Source organism: Theropithecus gelada, chromosome 19, assembly GCF_003255815.1.
Source record: "Theropithecus gelada isolate Dixy chromosome 19, Tgel_1.0, whole genome shotgun sequence".
Taxonomy (NCBI): Eukaryota; Metazoa; Chordata; class Mammalia; order Primates; family Cercopithecidae; genus Theropithecus; species Theropithecus gelada.
The window spans coordinates 38,888,826-38,911,721 of NC_037687.1; the positions used below are offsets into that span (position 1 = coordinate 38,888,826).

At 47.8% G+C, this 22,896-nt stretch overlaps 1 protein-coding gene across 1 annotated transcript in view; it reads right to left on the reverse strand.

Annotated features, from left to right (window-relative positions):
* Nucleotides 1-16,177, reverse strand: part of LOC112611969 (cytochrome P450 2A13-like) — a 54,651-nt gene extending 38,474 nt beyond the window's left edge. The window contains 6 exon segments of the mRNA XM_025365922.1: nucleotides 12,714-12,907; nucleotides 14,072-14,232; nucleotides 14,469-14,519; nucleotides 14,522-14,614; nucleotides 15,539-15,701; nucleotides 15,983-16,177. Of these exon segments, the coding sequence (XP_025221707.1) occupies nucleotides 12,714-12,907; nucleotides 14,072-14,232; nucleotides 14,469-14,519; nucleotides 14,522-14,614; nucleotides 15,539-15,701; nucleotides 15,983-16,162 (842 nt within the window). The 5' untranslated portion in view covers nucleotides 16,163-16,177.
* Between the last annotated feature and the right edge of the window lie 6,719 nt (nucleotides 16,178-22,896).

The window sequence follows — 22,896 nt, forward strand, 5'->3', positions numbered from 1 at the left end:
TGGCCTCTGTCCTTCCTCGGTGAGCACTTTGCAAATAAACCACAGGGCTTTCTCAAGTCTGTCCAGATGCTGAGATAGGGGAGTGCAGAAGGGATGGAAAAGGAGGAGGTGGGTAGACGGGAGACAGCTCACAGGCAGCAAGGCAGCTGGGGTCAACTTTGGGTAGGACTCCACACATCAGCTTGGGAATTCCTTTCTGGCTTATATATTAATTACCGAAGCTTCTGGAATTCTTCTTCTTTTTTTTTTTTTTTTTTTTTTTGAGACAGAGTTTCGCTTTTGTTGTCCAGGCTGGGGTGCAATGGTGCAATCTCGGCTCACTGTAACCTCTGCCTCCTGGGTTCAAGTGATTTTCTTGCCTTAGCCTCCCGAGTAGCTGGGATTACAGTCATGTGCCACCATGCCTGGCTAATTTTGTTTGTTTGTTTGTTTGTTTTAAGTAGAGACAGGGTTTCTCTATGTTGGTCAGGCTGGTCTCGAACTCCCGACCTTAGGTGATCCACCTGCCTCAGCCTCCCAAAGTGCTGAGATAACAGGTGTGAGTCATTGAGGCTGCCTGGTTCTCATTTATTTAATTACTACTGCTGTCGTGGTTTGCTTTGGTCCCTGTGGGTTCCCCCACCCACCAGGACAAGTGTCTGACACTTAGTAGGGTTCACAATAAATATTTGTGGAATAAATAAGAGCTGAGCCTTCAAGGGGTCCAAAATACTTGCACACAGTTTTTCTAGGTAGGCACGATGACACCCAGCTGCACGACTATTTCAGGGTGTTCATCGGCTCCTCTGGTTGATCTTTTGACACTTGCATAAGAACTCCCACATCTCCAAATCTGGGGGCCACATCTTTAGAGTTCTCAGCTCTCTGTCTCTCAGGCATGCAGAAGACAACATCACCGATTGGAGCCAGAGTGTCTGGATGTTGAATCCCAGCTCCATGCTGGTGCCTTTGAGAAGTGACTTAAGCCCTCTGTGTGCCTTATTTCGGCCTCTGTAAAGGGAGATCATCATAGCGCCTCTCATGTGGGGCGGTTTGATGATTTGGTGAGGCAGGTGCAAAGAGCTTTTGGCACTTGCAAAAAGCATCTGGGGTATTGTTGTGTGCTGTAAGAATGAGCTGTAATGATTATCATTGAGGCTTGTCGTTGGGATTAAAAGAGATTGGGTCTGTCAGGGCCTGGCGCACAAGAGGTACTAGAAAAATAATGACATGCTGGCTGCTCACAAGGCTTCCCGGGCCACGCTGGCACGTCTGGGCAGAGCCACCCACCCCTGAGATCGGATGGTATTTCTCCTCCCTGCTGCCACCCTCCGATTCTGCCCCAGGCAAGTCTCTGCCTCCTTCATTGGGCTGTTTCTTCTTTTCCTGTGTCTCTCTGTCCTTCTCTTTGAACTTCTAGATCAGTCACTCTGTACTTCTCTGACTGTCTCCTCTGAGTCTCTCTTTGTCACTTGTCTAGATCTTTCCAGGGCTCTGGGTCTGTCTGTATCTCCATCTACACCTTTCTGACTGAGCATCTCTCCAGCTGTCCACCTCTTCCTTTCTCTCTGTGCTCCTCTTTCCATCTCTGTCTGCTTCTCTCTCTGATGGTGTCCTGTGTCTTTCTCAGATTCCTTCTCCCTGTTTCACTGGGTCCCAGTTATTCCCTCCATCCCTTCCCACCTTCTTCCTTCCTTCCCTCTCCTTCCCCTCTTTCCCTCCCTTCCTCTCCCCCTTCTCTCTCTCTGGCTCTTTGTTTTTCTTTCTCTCTCTGTCTCTCCCTGGTTGTCTCTGTCTCTCCCTTTCTTCCCATCTCTCCCTGATGCTCTCTCTCTTTCTCCATCTCTCTCTCCTCCCCCACCTCTGCCTCTCTCTATCTCTCCCTTGTGTCCTCTCTCTCTCTCTTCATCTCGCTCTCTCTCTCTCCATCTCTCTCTCCCCCCATCTCTCCCTGGTGCTCTTGATCTCTCTTTCTCTCTTTCCATCTCTCTGTCTCTCTCCTCCCCCCTCCATCTCTCCTTGGTACTCTTTCTCTCTCTCTCCCTCTCTCTCTCCTCCCAATCTCTCCCTGGTGTCTGTGTCTCTCTCTCTTTTCATCTCTCTCTCTCCATCTCTCTCCCCATCTCTTTCTCTGTCTCTCTCTCTTCCACATATCTCCCTGGTGCTCTCTTTCTTTCTCTCTCTTTCTCTCCGTCTCTCTCTCTCTCTCTCCATCTCTCCCTGTGTCTCTCCCTCCATCTCCCCCTGGTGCGCTCTCTCTCTCTCTCTCTCTCTCTCTGACTCTCTGCCTCTTTCTCTTGCTTTCTGTCCCCCTGGAATCTTTTTCTCTTGCTCTCTTCTTACTTACCCATGCTTTTTGCCCAGATACCTCCCGTTCTGGCTCTCTGCCTGTGGGAAGGAGTAAGGTGGAGGTGATTATGTAACTGTCATGATTCCAGAGGATGGGGGTGAGGGATGAGGAGGAGATCAGGAAGGAAGACTTTCTTTCTTCTCAGTTATCCATCAATCTGGCCTCGTAGACACCGCCCCCAGCTCCACGGCTACTGAATTGGGCAGGTAGGTCAGACCACTGCCTCCCTCCCCCAGGGAAGGTCAGACAATGAATCATACAGAACCAGAGGGAGTGAGGGGCTCAGGCTGGGAGACAGAGGCTGCAGTCAGGTGGAGCTTCCCAAAGGGGACAGGCAGGCCTCAGGGCTCTCCCTCACCCTCCAGAAAAGGTGAAAAGCAGTGGAATCAAGATGTCAATGGAGGTTTTGGGGAGCCCGCAACTCAGCTGGGCTGAGGCCTGAGGAATCCAGTTCCTAAAGCTCCGAAACAGAGACCTTTGTGAGCAGAAGGAGGGATGCCTGGCTTCCTCCCCAGCCCACTGGCTCTGGGATTCAACAAGAGAGAAAGTGCTTTGCTGCTGGTCCCCTATTTTGTGTGTGTGTGTGTGTATGCGTGTGTGTGTGTGTGTGTGTGGCACTTCCTGGTCACTATAGTGTGTCTGAAAATTCCATAAGTCATTACCCCACCCACTAGAGAAAAATGCAAAAGATTTACACTCCCAACACCTACACTTCAGCACCAGGGATCTCCTCATCCCAGCCACAGGTCTCAGTATCTCTTATCCACTTCCTGATACATTCCAGCCTGTCCCAGGCTGTCCAGGCAGGCTCACCACACTCTCCATCCATCTATCTATCTATCTATCTATCTATCTATCTATCTATCTATCTATCTGTCTGTCTATCTATCCATCCATCCATCCTTTTACCTTTTCATCCTTCTGTCCATATAGCCATAAATTTATAAAAAATCCATTCATTATTTCTTCTATATAAATATCTTTCACTCTATTATCTACATATGGACCAATTAACTTTCCATTTATCCATCTATCCAATATTCCATCCATCCATTCATTAACTCGTTCATCATTCAACAACTAATATTTACATCCACCTTTCCAATCATTATTTATCTATTTCAATCCATCCATCGATTAACCCTTCACCCATCTATTAAGTCTTTCATCCATCCACCCGTTAGTCATTCTAGCATAAACCCTTCCTTACATTCATCTCTCAGTTGAGATAATTTCATTAAATTTCCATTAAAGTTCTAGCGCATTGGAATAAGACTCTCAAACCACACATTTGGTAATCTCTAAATGTTTCTTACTACACAGTAACCCCTTTTTTGTAGGCATATCAATGTACAAGTGTAAGCTTCTGTGTACGTAAGTATCCAGAGAATCCAAGTGGCATATGGAAAATAGAATTAATATCCCCATTCCAGGGTACTCTTTATGGCATTCTAGCCATACTTCCTCCCACTTTCCTATGCATTCACCCACTTATTTATTTATTCATGCACTTTCAGGTCTCCTTCCTGTAAGAAATGCTCTTTGACCTCCCCGTATCATTCCTAGACTGATTCACTGATTCCCTTTTCCTCCAACTCAGCCTGGACCATTTTTTTTTTTTTTTTTTTTAGGATCCTGCAGGGAGGGAACCTTACTCTCTTGATTGAGCCTTGGAGGTTGGGAGTGGCTTCCTTAACAGCACAATCCAGAGCTTTCATAATCCCTCCTATCACTGTCTAGCACAGAGCTGAACACAAGCAGAAGCCTGAGACTGAGATCCTGGCAGAACTCAGTCATGAGAAGACGGGCCTTACTGGGAGAAAGCTTTGGAATGGGAGAAGAGGGAAAATATTAAGAATTCTCTGAGATTTCTGGCCAGGTTCCATATTAAACTCAACATAAGCTGGGTGCAGTGGCACACACGTGTAGTCCTAGCTACTCAGGAGGATGAGGCAGGAGGATCATTTGAGCCTGGGAGGTCAAGGCTTCAGTGAGCTATGAATATGCTATTGTACTCCAGCCTGGGAGATACAGTGAGACTGTATCTCAAACAAACAAACAAAACAAAAACCAACAACAACAAAAAAAATCAGTTAATGCGGAAGAGACTTAGAGTCCACTTGTCTAGAAACCCTAATCTTTGTCATCACTCTGAAATGTGAAAGAAACATTTCATACTCTAACCACAACCACTAGGTCCCCGACTCCTTCACTGCCTCACTGCCAATGGCCTGAGGGGTACACTGGCCAACTAGGTCTTTGGGTAAGCGTCCAAAGAATGCAAAAACTATAAAAGGCCAAGTCTCCCGCCTAGTAAAAGACTTTTTAAAATAACATTTTGAAATCTTTTGTTACATACAGGGAAGTTTTTAAAGAACCGTAAGAGATTAAAGGTGGTTCTTCTAATATCTCATAAAGAAAAAGAGGTGGGGCCTGGCAGTCCAAAGAGGTGATTAAAAGCATGACATTTACAGTCGCAAGATTATTCCCAGGCTCTGCCCTCATTAGCTGTGGAAGTCAGAAGCAAGTCATTTACAACTTTTGGGGCCTTACCTAACTCATTTGCAAAATGAAGATGATAAAATCCACCTCACAGACTTACAATCCTGCTCTTAAAAACTTCACACTTTTTTTTTTTGTAAGAGAAATAGAGCTGGGCTAGGGCTATATTTGAATCCAAACACAGACAGGTACAGGCAAATATCAGATGTTCATATGTACACAGCATGGCCTACGTGCACAATGAATGACCAGAATACGTGCACAAAAACATCCATACACTTGTATGTAGTCAACCAGTTGTGCACACGTACACACATACATGCATATGCACATTTGTTGAGTATCCACATCTAGCTGGACCCAGAAATGCACGTCATAGACATCCCCCAAGTGGCATATCCCAAAGCACACGTGCACTCAGGCTACACGCACAGACAGACGCAGAGACTGGCAAGCATTCAGGAACAGTGGCATGAACACACATGCACCTCATCAGGTACTCACACAAACGTGCATGTGCAGACATAAGTTGGAATGGATGCCCACTTATCAAGCACAAACACACACCCCACAAAGCCTTGTGCATGCATAAACTCATCTATCAACAGGGACATGCTGAAACGTACATGCACACAGAAACCTCAAGCATGCACCCAGAGTGCCACACACACAGACAGATGTATAAATAAGGATAAACATGGCAGAAGCATTTAGCAGAAACCACTGGACAAAATGACACAAACATGCAAAGATGCAGGTGCACACAGGGCAGTTGAGGGTGTAGTGGGTGTTCTCCCCAGCTACAAGGCTGACTTGCAGGGAAGAAGAAAGAGAAAGACAGAAAGACAAGATCATAGACAAGGGGAGAGAAACAGGTGGGCAAAGTCCTGTGCAGGGCTCCAGGCCCATCTAGAATAATGCGAGAGTCTAATGCTTGCCTGTCCTCTTGCAGGAACTTAAAGTGGTGAATATGGTAAGTTTTATGTTATGTGGGGTTTTTTTAACCACTATAGAAATATATAAATATAATGACATTTGAGCCCATCTCCAAGAAAAGGCACAATGTCACATACGACCAAAATCTGCACATGATATCAGGAGCTCATGGACTCCCTGAGATCCACTGATTAAAGTTTTCTTGATCACTGGATATATTCTGAGTGGGTAGATGGCTTCTCTGCCCTGCTCATATTTATACTCTTCTTCCTCCAGGGGCCTCAAATCTGTATTGTCAGGGTTAGGTGCATCACCCATGTTCCTGGTTGATGTATAGGGCTTAAGTTATATTTGAATTAATTCCTTCACTGAGCAACAGGGGTGCTGTGGGTGATTTTCCTGTAACCCTGAGCATCAGGGTCTTTGTTGCAAAAGAGGCATAGGCAGCAGCAACAGAGGTCCTGGTGAGCTATCTGCTCTTAGAAGAGTGGATTTCAGCATGCCACCGAATGGCTGCTTTTTTCCCTCTTCTCTTTTTTTTTTTTTTTTTTTGATGGAGTCTTGCTCTTTTTATTTTTTCTTTTCTTTCTTTCTTTTTTTTTTTTTTAAGATGGAGTCTTGCTCTTGTCGCCCAGGCTGGAATGCAATGGCATGATTTTGGCTCACTGCAACCTCTACTTCCTGGGTTTAAGTGATTCTCCTGCCTCAGCCTCCCAAGTAGCTGGGATTACAGGTGCCTGCTACCATGCCCAGCTATTTTTATTTTTTTATTTTTCATAGAGACGGGGTTTCACCGCTTTGGCCAGGCTGATCTGAAACTCTTGACCTCAGGTGATCCAGCTGCCTCAGCCTCCCAAAGTGCTGGGATTACAGGCGTGAGGCACCACGCCTGGCCATCTCTCTCTTACTCTCCAAAGATTGTTCTTTCTTGAATGACTACCCAATGGACTCATACATTGCACCAAATATAGTCTTCCCCCTGAGTGCTCCACAGATGGGGGCCCAATGCCTGGTGGGGTGACATAGCCAGTTGGTGGCAGGGAAGAGTCTCTTTCCTGAGTCTAGCATCAGTCACAGGTGCATTCTAAGACACACAGACAGGTCCAGGCTTCGACACATGATCCATGGCCACATTAAAGAGGGTCCTAATCCCATCGTCCTGTCCTTTAATGCCAATTAATTAACAAAACTTCTGACCGAGGTTTACTAAATCTGTAAGGTAAGCTCCGTAGTGTAGGGTCCAGCCCTACGTGGCTTAGCGGGTGTTCTCCCCATGTGCGGAGAAGAAAGATTGTAAGAAATAATGACACAAGACAAAGAGATAAACACAGCTGGGCTCAGGGGATCACTACCACCAAGACGTGGAGACATGTAGTGGCCCCGAATGCCTGGGCGCACTGGTATTTACTGCATACAAGACAAGCGGGGCAGGGTAAGGAGGGTGAGTCGGCCAAGTGATTGATGAGGTCGAGCAAGTCACGTGATCGTGGGACAGGGGGCCCTTCCCTTTCAGATAGCTGAAGCAGAGAGGGAAGGCAGCGTACGTCAGCATTTTCTTCTGTGCACTTGTAAGAAAGATCAAAGACTTTAAGACTTTCACTATTTATTCTACCGCTATCTACCACAAACTTCAAAGAGGAACCAGGAGCGTGGGAGGAACATGAAAGACCACAAGGAGCGTGACCATTGAAGCACAGCACCACAGGGAGGGGTTCAGGCCTCCAGATGACTGCAGGCAGGCCTGGATAATATCCAGCCTCCCACAAGAAGCTGGTGGAGCAGAGTGTTCCCTCACTCCTCCAAGGAGAGGAGATTCCCTTTCCCAGTCTGCTAAGTAATGGGTGCCTTCCCAGGCACTGGCGTTACCGCTTGACCTAGGAGCCCTCTAGCGGCCCTTATGCGGGCATGACAGAGGGCTCACCTCTTGCCTTCTAGGTCACTTCTCACAATATCCCTTCAGCTATACTCACCAGTTATTTCTTGGTTATATCAGTAATACAAAAAAGAGTAATATTAAAAGCTAGTGATTAAAAGTGTTTGTACTAACGATTGATAATGTCCAAATATAATCATCTCTATATTTAATTTGTATTATGACTATTCTTATTCTAACTATTTTCTTTATTATACTGAAACAGTTTGTGTCTTCAGTCTCTTGCCTCGGCACCTAGGTAATCCTTTACCAACACAATAAGACTCAACAATGAAATACAAGGCAGCACCGCTCAAGGCACAGGCTGGCTAGCAGGCAGCAGCTGAAAATGCATGCTCAGTATCCAAGTAGTGGAGTGGGTTAGCAGGTTAGCAAGCCAAAGCAAAAGAAGAAAGACCCCTGGTGATGGTAGTTAGAGTCTAACAATCCACAGTGTCAATTATTATAGTCACTCAGAGAGGCAGATGAACACCCACCCAAAATTTGGTGCAGGTGTCAAAACTGATGATGCCACACACACACACACACACACACACACTGAGAGGGCATGGAAAGTTTTATTGCTCCCATAATTGAGGCCTCTGGGGAGAGTGGGACAGGTCCTTGATTTCCATGGTGGCTAAAGGCTGAGGGTGGTGTGAAAGTCCTACTGTACTCCTGCATGGGCAGCAGCTTGTGTGGTTTCAATCTTCCATAGGCACCAAAGGAGAGAGAACCTGGGCTTTCTTCATTATTATTATTGTCATCATTATTATTATTTTAATTGACACATAATAATTGTACATATTTATGGACTACAGTGTGATGTTTCAATACATGCGTACCAAGTGTAATGACCACAGATTGGGGTAATTAGAATATCTATCAACATAAAATAATATGGGACTGATTTATCATCATATTCATAGGTTTTTAAGAATGTTGCACCAAATATGAAATATCTTGAAATATTTCAGTGAAATATCTTGTGAAACCATTTTTAGAAATTTTGCCTACCTTGGTCCACCCTCCCACCCTCAAAGATTCATGTCCCTTTCACATGCAAAATATATTATTCCCCTCCTGAGGTTCCTAAGAGTTTTTTTCCATTACATCAATTCAAAGATTAAAATCTTACCTGCATATAATCAGCTCACAAATACCAAATCTCATAATATTAATCCAGTGTGGATGATGGTATAATTTCACTACATTTGTGGACCCTCAGCAGTAAAGAAACAAGTTATCTGTTCTCAATATACAATGATGAGACAGGCAATAAAATAACAGTTATAGACACTGAAGTTCAAGAAGAGGGAAAATGGAAGACAAAAAGGAGTCACTAGCTCAAAGCACTTTTGAAATCCAGATGGAAAAACTCCAACTGAAGCTCCTTGATTAGGTTTCAAGGCCCACAAAACCTTCTCCATAGTTTTTGATCCTGTCATCTGGGCTTTTGGCTATGCCCTGTTAGTGTTGTTAGTGCTGCTAAAACAAAATAACTGAGGATAGGTAAATTATTATTATTATTATTATTATTATTATTTTTTTTTGAGACAGAGTCTCGCTCTGTCACCCAGGCTGGAGTGCAGTGGTTCGACCTCAGCTCATTGCAAGCTCCGCCTCCCAGGTTCACGCCATTCTCCTGCCTCAGCCTCCCGAGTAGCTGGGACTACAGGCACCTGCCACCACGCCCGGCTAATTTTTTTGTATTTTTAGTAGAGATGGGGTTTCACAGTGTTGGCCAGGATGGTCTTGATCTCCTGACCTCGCGATCTGCCTGCCTCGGCCTCCCAAAGTGCTGGGATTACAGGCGTGAGCCACCGCGCCCAGCCAGGATGGGTAAATTATAAAGAATAGAAATTTATATCTCATGGTTCTGGAAATTGGGAAGTCCAAGATCAAGGAACCAGATGGATTGGTGTCTGGAAAGGGCTGCTCTCTGCTTCCAAGGTGGCACCTTGTTGCTGCCTACTCTGGAGGAAAGGAACACTTTCCTTTCCCATATTATTTTATGTTTTTATTATTTTATGTTGACGGATATGCCAATTACCCTAATCTGATTTTTACACATTGTACACATGTATTGAAACATCACACTGTACTCCATAAATATGCTCGGTTATTCGGGAGCAGGCTGTTCAGTTTCCATGTAGTTGAGCAGTTTTGAGTGGGTTTCTTCATCCTGAATTCTGGTTTGATTGCACTGTGGTCTGAGAGATTGTTAGAATTTCTGTTCTTGTACATTTGCTGAGGAGTGCTTTACTTCCAACCATGTGGTCAATTTTGGAATAAGTGCAGTGTGGTGCTGAGAAGAATGTATATTCTGTTGATTTGGGGTGGAGAGTTCTGTAGATGTCTATTAGGTCCCCTTGGTGCAGGGCTCAGTTCAAGTCCTGGATATCCTTATTAGCCTTTTGTCTCATTGATCTAATATTTACAGTGGGGTGTTAAAGTCTCCCATTATTATTGTGTGGGAGTCTAAGTCTCTTTGTAGGTCTCCAAGGATTTGCTTTATGAATCTGGGTGCTCCTGTATTGGGTGCATATATATTTAGGATAGTTAGCTCTTCTTGTTGAATTGATCCCTTTACCATTATGTAATGGCCTTCTTTGTCTCTTTTGATCTTTGTTGGTTTAAAGTCTGTTTTATCAGAGACTAGGATTGCAACCCCTGCCTTCTTTTGTTTTCCATTTGCTTGGTAGGTCTTCCTCTATTCCTCTAGTTTGAGCCTATGTGTGTCTCTGCATGTGAGATGAGTCTCCTGAACACAGCAAACTGATGGGTCTTGACTCTTTATCCAATTTGCCAGTCTGTGTCTTTTAATTGGACCATTTAGTCCATTTACATTTAAGGTTAATATTGTTATGTGTGAACTTGATCGTGTCATTATGATATAAGCTGGTTATTTTGCTCGTTAGTTGATGCAGTTTCTTCCTAGCATCGATGGTCTTTACATTTTGGCATGTTTTTGCAATGGCTGGTACTGGGTGTTCCTTTCCATGTTTAGTGCTTCTTCAGGATCTCTTGTAGGGCAGGCCTGGTGGTGACAAAATCTCTAAGCATTTGCTCGTCTGTAAAGGATTTTATTTCTCCTTGAAATGAAACTTAGTTTGGCTGGATATGAAATTCTGGGTTGAAAATTCTTTTCTTTAAGAAAGTTGAATATTGGCCCCCACTCTCTTCTGGCTTGTAGAGTTTCTGCCAAGAGATCTGCTGTTAGTCTGATGGGCTTCCCTTTGTGGGTAACCCAACCTTTCTCTCTGGTTGCCCTTAACATTTTTTCCTTCATTTCAACTTTGGTGAATCTGACAATTATGTGTCTTGGAGTTGCTCTTCTCAAGGAGTATCTTTGTGACGTTCTCCGTATTTCCTGAATTTGAATGTTGGCCTGCCTTGCTAGGTTGGGGAAGTTCTCCTGGATAATATCCTGCAGAGTGTTTTCCAACTTGGTTCCATTCTCCCCATCACTTTCAGGCACACCAATCAGACATAGATTTGGTCTTTTCACATAATCCTATATTTCTTGGAGGCTTTGTTCATTTCTTTTTACTCTTTTTTCTCTAAACTTCTCTTCTCGCTTCATTTCATTCATTTGATCTTCAATCTCTGATACTCTTTCTTCCAGTTGATCGAGTTGGTTACTGAAGCTTGTGCATTGTCACATAGTTCTTGTGTCATGGTTTTCATCTCTATCAGTTCGTTTATGGACTTCTCTGCATCGGTTATTCTAGTTATCCATTCTTCCATTCTTTTTTCAAGGTTTTTAGTTTCTTTGCACTGGGTATGTAGTTCCTCCTTTAACTCTGAGAAGTTTGATTGACTGAAGCCTTCCTCTCTCAACTCGTCAAAGTCATTCTCCGTCCAGCTTTGTTCCATTGCTGGCAATGAGTTGCATTCCTTTGGAGGGGGAGATGCACTCTGATTTTTTGAATTTCCAGCTTTTCTGCACTGCTTTTTCCCCATCTTTGTGGTTTAATCTGCCTTTGGTCTTGGATGATGGCAATGTACTCATGGGGTTTTGGGGTGGGTGTTCTTTCTGTTTGTTAGTTTTCCTTCTAACAGTCAGGACCCTCAGCTGCAGGTCTGTTGGAGTTTGCTCGAGGTCCACTCCAGATCCTGTTTGCCTGGGTATCAGCAGCGGAGGCTGTAGAAGGTAGAATATTGATGAACAGCAAGTGTTGCTGTCTGATTCTTGCTCTGGAAGCTTCATCTCAGAGGTGTACCCAGCCGTGTGAGGTGTGAGGTGTCAGTCTGCACCTAGTGGGGGATGTCTTCCAGTTAGGCTACTCAGGGGTCAAGGACCCACTTGAGCAGGTAGTCTGTCCATTCTCAGATCTCAACCTCCATGCTGGGAGAACCACTGCTTTCTTCAAAGCTGTCGGACAGGACATTTACATCTGCAGAGGTTTCTGCTGCTGTTTGTATAGCTATGCCCTGTTCCCAGAGGTGGAGTCTACAGAGGCACGCAGGTCTTGTTGAGCTGCGGTAGGCTCCACCCAGTTCGAGTTTCCCAGTGTCTTTGTTTACCTACTTAAGCCTCAGCAATAGTGGTCACTCCTCCCCCAGCCTCGCTGCTGCCTTGCAGTTAGATCTCAGACTGCTGTGCTAGCAATGAGGGAGGCTCTGTGGGCGTGGGATCCTCTGGGACAAGTGTGGGATATAATCTCCTGGTGTACTGTTTGCTAAGACCCTTGGTAAAGTGCAGTATTAGGGTGGGAGTTACTCGATTTTCCAGGTGTTGTGTGCCTCAGTTTACCTTGGCTAGGAAAAGGAATTCCCTTCGGGGGAACTATCTTAAAGCACTTAACACAGTGCCTGGCACGTGGTAGTGCTGTAGAAGTGCTTGCTATTCTAATTCATGTGCATAAGTCCTGCCTGTGGGTGAGGGCTCAGTAGACGCAACAGCGGTGGTTGATACAGTTGGGATTGTGAGGATTATTAAGATGAGGGCTAATTTGAATGGGCCTGTGTTGTCTGCCCGCCCCACTCCCAGCCTGAATTCCCTCTGCCTGGCTTTGCAACTCCCCGCACTGGCTGCTGGGGTGTAGCTCCTGTATGTAGATGAGAAAGGAGTCGATGAAGTCCCGTGGGGAGTTGGGATCCAGTGTGTGCTGGTTGTGCTCCATCTTCTTGGCTATGAAGTCCTCCAGCCCTTGCAGCTCCTTAAAGCCCTGTTGCTGTGGTCCTGGCAGGTGTTTCCTCACTGAAGAGAACATCTCATAGAGCTGTGGGTTGCAGAGAGAGGATAGGAAGGGAAGGACTGCTGTGAGGGGGAAGGAGCTGATGGGAATGGGACTTGTGTCAGAGAAAGAAAGGCACTGGGTTAAAGGCACCTACCTGTCCAGGTGTTTAGGTATTTCAGTGGGGCTGGATGGGAGCATATATCTAAGTTTTCATGAGGGTTAAGGGAGAAGGCTACTGTCCAGGAATTTAGGTAAGATGGATTGAGGCATACATCCAGGTTTCAGTGAGGCTGGATTGGAGCACACAGCTAGGTGTTTAGATATTCAAGGCAGGATGTGTTGGAAGACACCCGTTCAAGTGTTTAGCTACTCAGGTGGGGCTGGTATGAGGCGAGTGTCACCTGTCTAGGTATTTAGGCATTCAGGTGGGCTTGGCTGGAGACAGCTCTCCAGATACTTATTGGGTCTGGATTGGGGGCTTTTGTTCAGGTGTTCAGGTATTAAAGCTGGGCTGGTGAAGATGTTGAAGTGGAGGGGATACCTGTTCAGGTGTTTACCTATCCAAGTGGGATGCATCGGGGGCACCTCTGTAAGGCGTGTGATTGGAAAGGGTTGGGGAACACTTATTTGGGTGTCTGGGGAATAATCTGTCTAGATATTTATGTGTTTAGGGTGTTGGTTAGGGCAGCTGTCCATGTTTTCAGGTATTTAAGTGAGCGAAGTAGAGGGTGCTTGGCCAGATATTCCAGTGGGCTAATTTGGAACATTTGTGTAGATGTGAAATGATTATGATGGGCTGGATTTTGCAGCACCAGGTGTTCAGGTATGCAGGAGGGGGGTAGAGGCAATCACTTGTCCAGGTGTTAAAATATTCAGAAGAATTGGGTAGGGAGCATCTGTTAGAAATTTTGGTAAGTTGGGGATGGGAACACGTGCCCAGGTGAGAGAGCTGAGCTGAGGGCTTGCATCCTGCCGGCAGGCTCTGTTCTGGGGAGCATCTGTTGAGCTATCCGGGTGTCCTTGGAGACTGGGTATTGGGCACCCATCCTGGGTTCTGTTGCAACTGCCCAGTTGTCCAATATTGGGGGCTGATTTTGAGGGGACACTGTCTAGAAGGGGGTGGGAGTTTGGGGCACCTGTCTCCAGGTAGGGGAGCAGTTGGCAGGTTGTGGTAGGGGCGTCACGGGCCGGGCTGCAGCCGGTTACCTGCCCCGTGGAGGTTGCCGTGAACTGGAAGCTTCCCAGCATCATGCGCAGCAGTGACAGGAACTCTTTGTCCTCATAGTCAAAGCGGTCCCCAAAGACAATGGAGCTGATGACATTGGAGACGGTGCGGCTCAGGAAGAAGGCAGGATCCATGCTGGAGCCTGCGGGTGTGGCGGGAGAAGGGGGTTGGAGAGAGAGTCAACTCAGAGGTCTAATGCTAGTCTGAGAATTCCAGGAGGCAGTGCCCTGATGAGCCAGATTCCCAGCACCAGACTTCAGGGCTGAGAGCACAGGTGCCTTTCCCCACCTAGTCTCCGTCCCCAGACAGAACACGCTAAGGTTCCTCGCCCTGGGCGTTTTCCTTCTCCCGCCTCCGCACTCGGCGTGCCCTGCCCACAGCGCGTGCCCCGGAGGGCCTCGATGAGGAAGCCTGTCTTCTCCTGGATACCTCCTCGATGCCGCACTTGCCCCCCCCGAAGTCCTGCAAGGTGGCCATGGAGAAGCGCCGGGGCGACTTGGCGCTCTCCCAGGTGCTGAAGGTCACTCCGGGGGAGGTGAACCCAGGGGTGGGGAGAGGTCGGGGGCGACGGGGGCAGGCGCGGAACCCGCGCGCAGGGGAGCAGCAAAGTCACTCAGAGAAACACAGAGAGAGACAGAGAGGGAGTAGGAAGAAAAGGATCAGAAAAGAGGCCAGACAGACAGATGCACAGCGAAACAGAGGGAGACGGGACACTCCACAGAGTGTAGAGAGGGAAGGAGGGAGAGAAAGAGAGACAGAGATGGAGGAAGAGGATGGAAGGAGGGGAAGTGAGATATGGGGAGATCTGGGAGGAGGAAATAAAAATGGTGAAAAAGTCTTTTTGTTTTGCTTGTTTGTTTTTGAGACGGATTCTCACTCTGTCGCCCAGGCTGGAGTGCAGTGTTGCCATCTTGGCTGCTCACTGCAGCCTCCACCTTCTGGGTTCAAGCATAAAAATGGCGAAAGATTCTTAAGCTGAGCTGGAGAAGAGGGAAAAATATGGAGACAGAAACAGAGAGGGTCTGGAAGGAGGAGAGATTGTTACCAGGAGATGCAGGCTGGAGATGTGGAAGTAGGAATACCGTGATATCCTAAGACAGAGGAAGAAGAAGGAGAGGGAAGGGGAGAGAGGAGAAACACAGAGAAGAACAGAAGCTGAGAAGCACAAAAAGACAAATTTAGACAGAGAACCAGGGCTGGAAAACAGAAACTCAGGATGTCCTCAGAGATAGAGACAGGGGAGAAAGAGGAGACTCCAGTGAGAGAGGCTGGGAGAAATCTGGACAGGGATGCTGGAGACAGGCGAGAGGGAGAGGCCTCAGTGAAGGAGCTGGGAAGAGACGGGGGCTCTGCCGCAGACTTCAGTGGGCAGGAAAGTCAGGGAGAAGGCTGGGGACATGGAGGTCATGGAGTCCGACTGGCTAACTTCCCCTCTAGGATCCCCTCACCATAGCCTTTGAAGACCCAGTTGAAGGTGGCCTGCTCGCCTCGCCCGCTGAACTCCTCAGCCTGGTCCACCAGAGCCTCCTTGACGGCATCATGTCCGCACAGCACCACCACCCGCCGGGGCCCCAGGTGAATGGTGAACACGGGGCCATTGCGCTCACTGATCTGATGGAGGCGGGTGGGAGAAGTTAGAGTGAGCAGCCCCCACTCTGAATGGGCCCAGCACTGATATTTCATGTACTAGGATGCTTTTCCCAGTCAGATTCTCACAGTCACGGAGCTGGACATCCCAAGACCCTGTCTTTCCTTGCTAGGACCCTGATGCTGATCCTCCAAAACTCTCCTTTCCTAAGACTCTGGTCCACAGTGGTCAATCCCCTGCCACAAAGCCTCAGCTAACTGGGCGGCCCCCACCCCGTGCCACCCATCTCCCTGCCTTGGGACACCTTCATGAGGGAGGTGCACATCTGCTCTGTGTTCAGCTGCAGGTAGTTTCCAATGAAGGGCAATGGGGTGGGTCCCAGAGGGAGCTTCCCCCTGCTGTTCCTCTGCTGCCAGACAGACATCAAGACCATCACAGTCAGGCAGGCCAGCAAGGCCACCAGAAGCGGCCCTGAGGCCAGCATGGTGGCAGTGGGATGATAGATGGTGACGGCTGGGGTGGTTTGCCTTTATACTGCCTGAAAAAGAGGGGCGGACTTTGGTTGATTATATAATCACCTCATTTCACCTCCTAACTACACCCCCCACCATGAATCCCGCCTAGCTTGGGACACAGCCAGCAAAGGAGGAGAAAGGTGACCCCAGGGCAGCTGAATAAGGAGGGGACCTCTAGAATAAATCTGTGGTACTTCAGGAGGGGTGCCCCAGGGCTGTGGATTCAGGAGGGGGCATCAGATAAACTGAGGAGTTTGGAATATTTGCATAGGGGAGCACCTGGACTTTGGATTTGGGGTCTGAGAGTGAGAATGCACCTCAAAGTTGTTGATTTCGGGGTTCCAGAGGAGAAGAATGCAAAGGTCTGGGTTTTATTACGGTGGGACAGAAGTGTGGCTGTGCCTTTGAGGGTCTTCTGGTGAGGAGGATGCAGGGTTAAGGGTCTCAGGAGGGGGGATTCCAGGTTTATGGACTTGAGAGTCTTGGGGCTAGGAAGACCAGGGTGTGGGTGTGGAGTTTCTGGGAGGAGGAGTGTGTAGCAAGCCCAGCAGCTCCTCCCAGAAAGCCCACAGCTCAGCACTGAGCCCAGGGACTGACTTGATTTTGCTTTGGCCCTTAATTTGTCTCTTAATGCAAAGAATCCTCATTGGAACCTCAGAGTGAGGCCAGGATGGGTGCCATAGAACCTCCACTGCCCATCTCTTGTTGGGAAAGGGGTGGAAGACCAGAGCCATATTTCAGGGGAACTTTCCCCACACCTGGAGGAGAGCGCCTCGAGTTATCAGTTGGCAGAGGGATTGGCCAGGTCTGGAGAAATAGTAATAACAACCCCCAGATGGTGGAAACATCTCATGTCCCAAGGGTTGTAATTTACAAAGACCTCCACTGGTTTCCAACAAGATCCTTAGGAAAACGCACTAGATTGATTGTATCATCCCTATTAATATTATTATTGTTATTTATGTTTCTCATTTTATATAAGGGTCTACGGAGGACAGAAAACAGACAGTGGGCAGGGGACACGTGTGAGTGGCCCTGAACTCTCGTCTCTCCTGCTCTGTGTCCTTAGTTCCCCTTTCTGGATTTGGTTTACCCACCAGTGGAAAGGGACTATTTAGGAAGAGAGGATCATATTTGAGGGTGAGCTAAGTCTCCTTTGAGGGCGATTCCTGCTTTGTCAGGGGCTACCACTATTAGCAGGCAGAGGGAACAATCGCAGAAGAGATTGGGGTAAACTCCAGTGTTAGGCACAGAGGCAGAGCCTGGGGTGGGTGGGAGTGGAGAAGGGATGAGTAGCCTCCTGTCCTTGCCTCAGGGAAATTCTTCCTTAGTAAACAGGACAGTTACCCTTTGGTGAGCACGGTCGCATATGGGAAGATTAAGTCTAGGTGTGTATGATCTCGTTGAATCTTTGTAACAATGAAGTTGGTTCATGATCATCCTCATTTTGAAGATGAGCAGATCTAGACTCCATAAATCCTCTTGAGTGAGGTCACACAGGGAGTAAGTGAGGGAGCTGGGATGTGCACTCTCTCCTCGTCCCCCTTCAGTGACTGGCCTAGATCACCCTGGGATTCAAGCGCGGGCCAGGTTTAGCAGGAGGTGAGTGCTGAGATTGGCATCAGCAGTGGACACAGGGATGACCTTGGTGGGCTCTGATTTCAGCATTGTTAGGGTCCACCAAACTGGACTGTTTCCCCCTCCCATAGACCTAAGCCCAAAGGCCAAAAAGTAAAACTCCCTACCCAAACCTGCCTGTAACTGTTTGACCAGAGGCCAGCTGTCCCAGGATGCGGTTAAGACGTCTACCTTGCACAACAGAACTGGCAAGTAAAACATCTCCAGGAAGTGGTCAGCCACCTGGCACAAAGGACCACCCCCCTTTTGTTTTTCCTTCACCTTGACCCAGTTCTATGCCCTATAAAACCTTGCTATAGCCTGTAAGCAGGGCTGCCTCCTCTGCTTTTGTCAAGAGGTAGTGCAGCAGGACTGACAATAAATCATCTTGTCTTAACTTGGATCTATTGGCCTCATTCCTTTCTTGGCTATCCTTCTAATTATCCCTTACATCTTGGTGCCAAAACTTGGGAAGGTGGTAGAGTTTGGCCTCCCTTTATTTCTGTCTCCTTCCCTCCCCACTTTCCCCGGTCGAACTCCCCCTTCCAGAACCTGGGGGAGACCCAGAGGATTTCCTACTCCTTTCCATTGCCGGCAGACACATCCAACACCAAGGCAGCCTCAGGGGTGAGTAAAGGAGACTTTTGCCTTCCATCCGGAACCCTTGTCCGCTCTTTCCTTCCTGAAAGAGACACAGCGGTGAGCCAAGAGTTTCCTCCTCCCAGCCTCTAGGCCCTCTAGGCCCTCGGTGTCTCCCTTTCAGGGATGCCTGAGTGGGGAATTATTGTACTTCTCCGACTTGAACCGTGGGACAAGGGACGCCTTCTCCCACCATTCTAGTCTCCGGCCAAGTCTCCTGTCTCTACCCCTCCCTTTCTCATTCCACTATAGGAGCCTCCCAATCCACTCTGTCAAAGACATCCCCCCGCTCGTGTGTCTCCTCCATAACCTTAATGCCCTTGACCTCCAATCTGAAATTTGGCCAAAAAGGCTCATTTGTATTGTAATACAGCCTTGCCTCAGTATAAATTGGACAGTGGCTCCCAGTGGCCTGAAAATGGCACATTTGATTTTAACATCCTCAGGGACCTAGACAACTTTTGCTATCGCAATGAAAAGTGGTCTGAAATCCCTTATGTTCAGGCCATTTTTGCCCTCTGTAGCCTCCCCTCCCTCTGTCAGTTCTGTTCCACTTTCCAAATCCTCCTTGCCAGCTCTGAGTCAGACTCATCCTCAGCTTCCCTTCCTTCTGACGATTCCTCCTCCTTTGATCCTGCTGACTTCCCCCTGCCCCATCAACATAATCCTCCACCCGATCATCACGACCCTCCGCCCTAGGCTCCTGCTCCTGCCCTCCGTCTTTCCCCGCTCTCTCCAACCACCCAGCTCCTGACTCTGATTCATCCCCATCTCCACCTCACACCCGCTCTGGAACTCAGAATGCCCAACAACCAGCCCCCATACTTTCCCTCTGAGAGGTGGCCGAAGCTGAAGGCATCATTCACATCCACGTTCCCTTCTCCCTCTCCGACCTCTCCCAAATTAGAAAACATCTCGGGCCCTTTTCCTCCGATTCCAACACTTATATCAAAGAATTTAAATACCTTATGCAATCTTATAAACTCACTTGGCATGATCTCTACATTATCCTCTCTTCTACCCTTCTTCCAGAAGAGAAGGTAAGAGTGTGGCTCGCAGCACAGGTACATGCCGAGGATCTTCATCGGCAAGACCCTATTAAGCCTGTAGGGGCTGCTGCAGTTCCCTGGGAGTAACCCCTCTGGGAGTACCAACCCACAGACCCCGACCGGGCGTCTCGTAACCACATGATTACTTTGAAAGAAATCAGGCACATTCCTCAGCCCCGGGCTCAACACAAACAGGCCCAGTACAAACACAGCCCACCATACATCTCTTAACTTCCTGAGCCCAGTACAAACACAGCCCACCATACATCTCTTAACTTCCTGAGCCCAGTACGAACACACCTCTCAACTCAGAGACTACCATAGATCTCAACTTTAGAAAAACACCACCTGGAAAGTCCCCGATAAGGACACAGCCGTTTGTGGTTTTTTTTTTTTTTTTTTTGAGACGGAGTCTCGCTGTGCTCCCAGGCTGGAGTGCAGTGGCGTGATCTCGGCTCACTGCAAGCTCCGCCTGCCGGGTTCACGCCATTCTCCCGCCTCAGCCTCCCAAGTAGCTGAGACTACAGGCGCCCGCCACCACGCCCGGCTAGTTTTTTGTATTTTTAGTAGAGACGGGGTTTCACCGTGTTAGCCAGGATAGTCTCGATCTTCTGACCTCGTGATCCACCCGCCTCGGCCTCCCAAAGTGCTGGGATTACAGGCTTGAGCCACCACGCCCGGCCCGTTTGTGGTTTTACTGAAAGCGCGGGAACCAATAGAAAAACTGCTAAATGTATAACTTAAAATGTAAACCAATTGTAATGCTGTAACCAAAAGAATTCCCTTGTTCCTCTGTAACTTTACATATCCTGTTTACATCGGGCTATAAAAAGCAAGCACTCGCATTGTTCGAGGCCCTCTTGTATGCTGTGGAATGGAGGGACCAAGTTTGAACTTGTAGTAAAGGATCCTTGCCGCTTGGCTTTGACTCTGGACTCTGGTGGTCTTCTTTGGGGAACAAACGGTCTGGGTATAACAACTTCCCTCATCGTAGGCCTTAACAAAGCAGCCCATAAGGCCGTAAATTTTGAAAAGCGCAAAGAAATCTCTGAAAGAGCCGACGAAAACCCTGCCAAATTTCTTTCCCGCCTTACAGAAGCCCTCCAAAAATACGCCCGTGTTGACCCCACCTCCCAGGAACTATTGTTCTTAATATCCATTTCATCTCAGTCTGCTCCTGACATACAGTACGAGCTCAAAAAGGTAGAAGAGGGCCCTCAAAGCCCTCGATAAGTCCTTCTTAACCTGGCCTTTAAGGTCTTCAACAACAGAGACGAGCAAAAGAAATTAGATAAAGTCCAACAAGATCGTGTTAAATACCAGCTCCTAGCAGCAGCTATGTGTCAGCCTACCCAGGCTGCCCAGGGGCACAGGAGACCCGATAGCAGTAACCCTCCTGGGCTGTCTTAAGTGCAGCAAAGAAGGCCATGGGGACGGAGCATTCCCTAACCCACGAGTGCCCAAAACTCCCTGCCCAGCCTGCCAACAAACTGGTCACTGGAAATCTGATTGTCCTCTTAATAAGCAGACTAACAGGCTGGTTCCTCAAGACCCTGGAAAAGGAAAGAGTGAAAAGTCACTCACACTCCCGCAGCTCCTTGGCCTGGCCGCTGAAGACTGATGGAGCCCAGGGCCCCCGGCCCCATCTGCCATCACAGCCTCGGAGCCCAGGGTGACTCTGCTAATAGCAGGCAAGCCAATCTCTTTTTTAATGGATAGCGGCGCCACCTACTCGGCTTTACCTAAATTTTTAGGACCCACTTACCCTTCCCAGGTCTCTGTTGTAGGGTTGATGGACTTGTCTTGCGTCCACAGGCTACGAAATCCCTTACTTGTTCCCTATTTAATACTACTTTTTCAAACTCCTGCCTTATCATGCCTCATTGCCCCACCCCCATCCTAGGCCAAGATACTTTAGCCAAATTCAAAGCTTCTGTCACCTTTTCCTGCCCCCTCTCAACCAGAGTCCCTCCTGCTCCTCTCTTCTAGTCTGGCCTCTGACACCCCTCCCCAGCACCCGCTACCGTCCTCCCTTGTTAACCCAGTAATGTGGGATACCACCACCCCTTCCATACCTGCTCAGCAAGACCCCATCAAAATCCAGATAGATGACCCCTCTAAATTTCCCAACATTCCTCAATACCCCATTTCCCTAACACACCGAAAGGGCCTCCCACCTGTTATAAACAAGCCCTACTCACACAGTCTTCTTAGACCAACACATTCTCCATATAACACCCCCATCCTCCCCGTTAAAAAATCTGACGGTTCATACCAACTCGTTCAGGACCTCCAAGCTATCAATCAGGCTGTCCTCCCTATTCATCCTGTAGTTCCTAACCCCTATACATTTCTCTCTCTCATCCCACCCACTTCACCACAATTAACCCGAAAGACGCTTTCTTCACCATTCCCCTACACCCCGATTTCCAAAACCTCTTTGCTTTCACCCAGACTGACCCCGACACCCTCCAGTCACAACCACTCATGTGGACTGTCCTCCCTCAGGGTTTCAGGGGTAGCTCCTCATTTCTTCAGGCAAGCCCTAGCCCAAAACCTCACCTCCTTAGATCTTTCCCCCAGCTGCCTTCTTCAATATGTAAATAACCTCTTCCTCTGGAGCCCCTCCCTAAAAAGCTCCCCAAACTCACACTGCCACCCTTCTCAATTTCCTTACTAATAAAGGCTATAGGGCCTCTCCCTACAAACAAACCAAAACCTCCTCCCACCTTTCCACCCCACCGTGACCTACTTAGGAGTTAAACTCTCCCCCAGGTCCTGAGCCATAACCCCAGCACAGGCAGCCTTAACAGACAGCCTATCTCCAACTTCCTCAAAAAAAAAAAAAAAAAAAAAATCATGTCTTCCTAGGGCTAGCAGGATTTTTAAAAAACATGGATTCCCAACTTTGCCCTCCTAGTTCACCCCCTTTATAAAGCAGCCAAAGGCCCCCTCAATAAGCCCCTAAGCTCCTCACATAACATACTCCCCAACTTCCACAAACTCCAAACCGCTCTTATCACTGCACCGTCTCTGTCCTTACCTAATATCTCCCAACCTTTCACTCTCTGTATTGCCAAAAACCAAATAATAGCCCTTGCTGTCTTAAGACAACAACAACAAAAATCCTCTTTCCTTTGCTCCTGTAGCCCACCTCTCTAAACAACTCAACAACAGAGTCAAAGGGTGACCAACCTGTCTTAGAGCACTAGCAGCAGTGGCTGTTTTAGCTGTAGAAAGCAGGAAACTAACATTCAGCCAAAATACCACCATCTACAGTCCTCATAATCTACAAGATGTCCTCTCCTACCAAGCATTAAGCTCTCTTCCTCCTTCTCAGATTCAAGGACTCCATGCCCTCTTTATAAAAAATCCCAAATTCTGCCTTACCAAAAGTG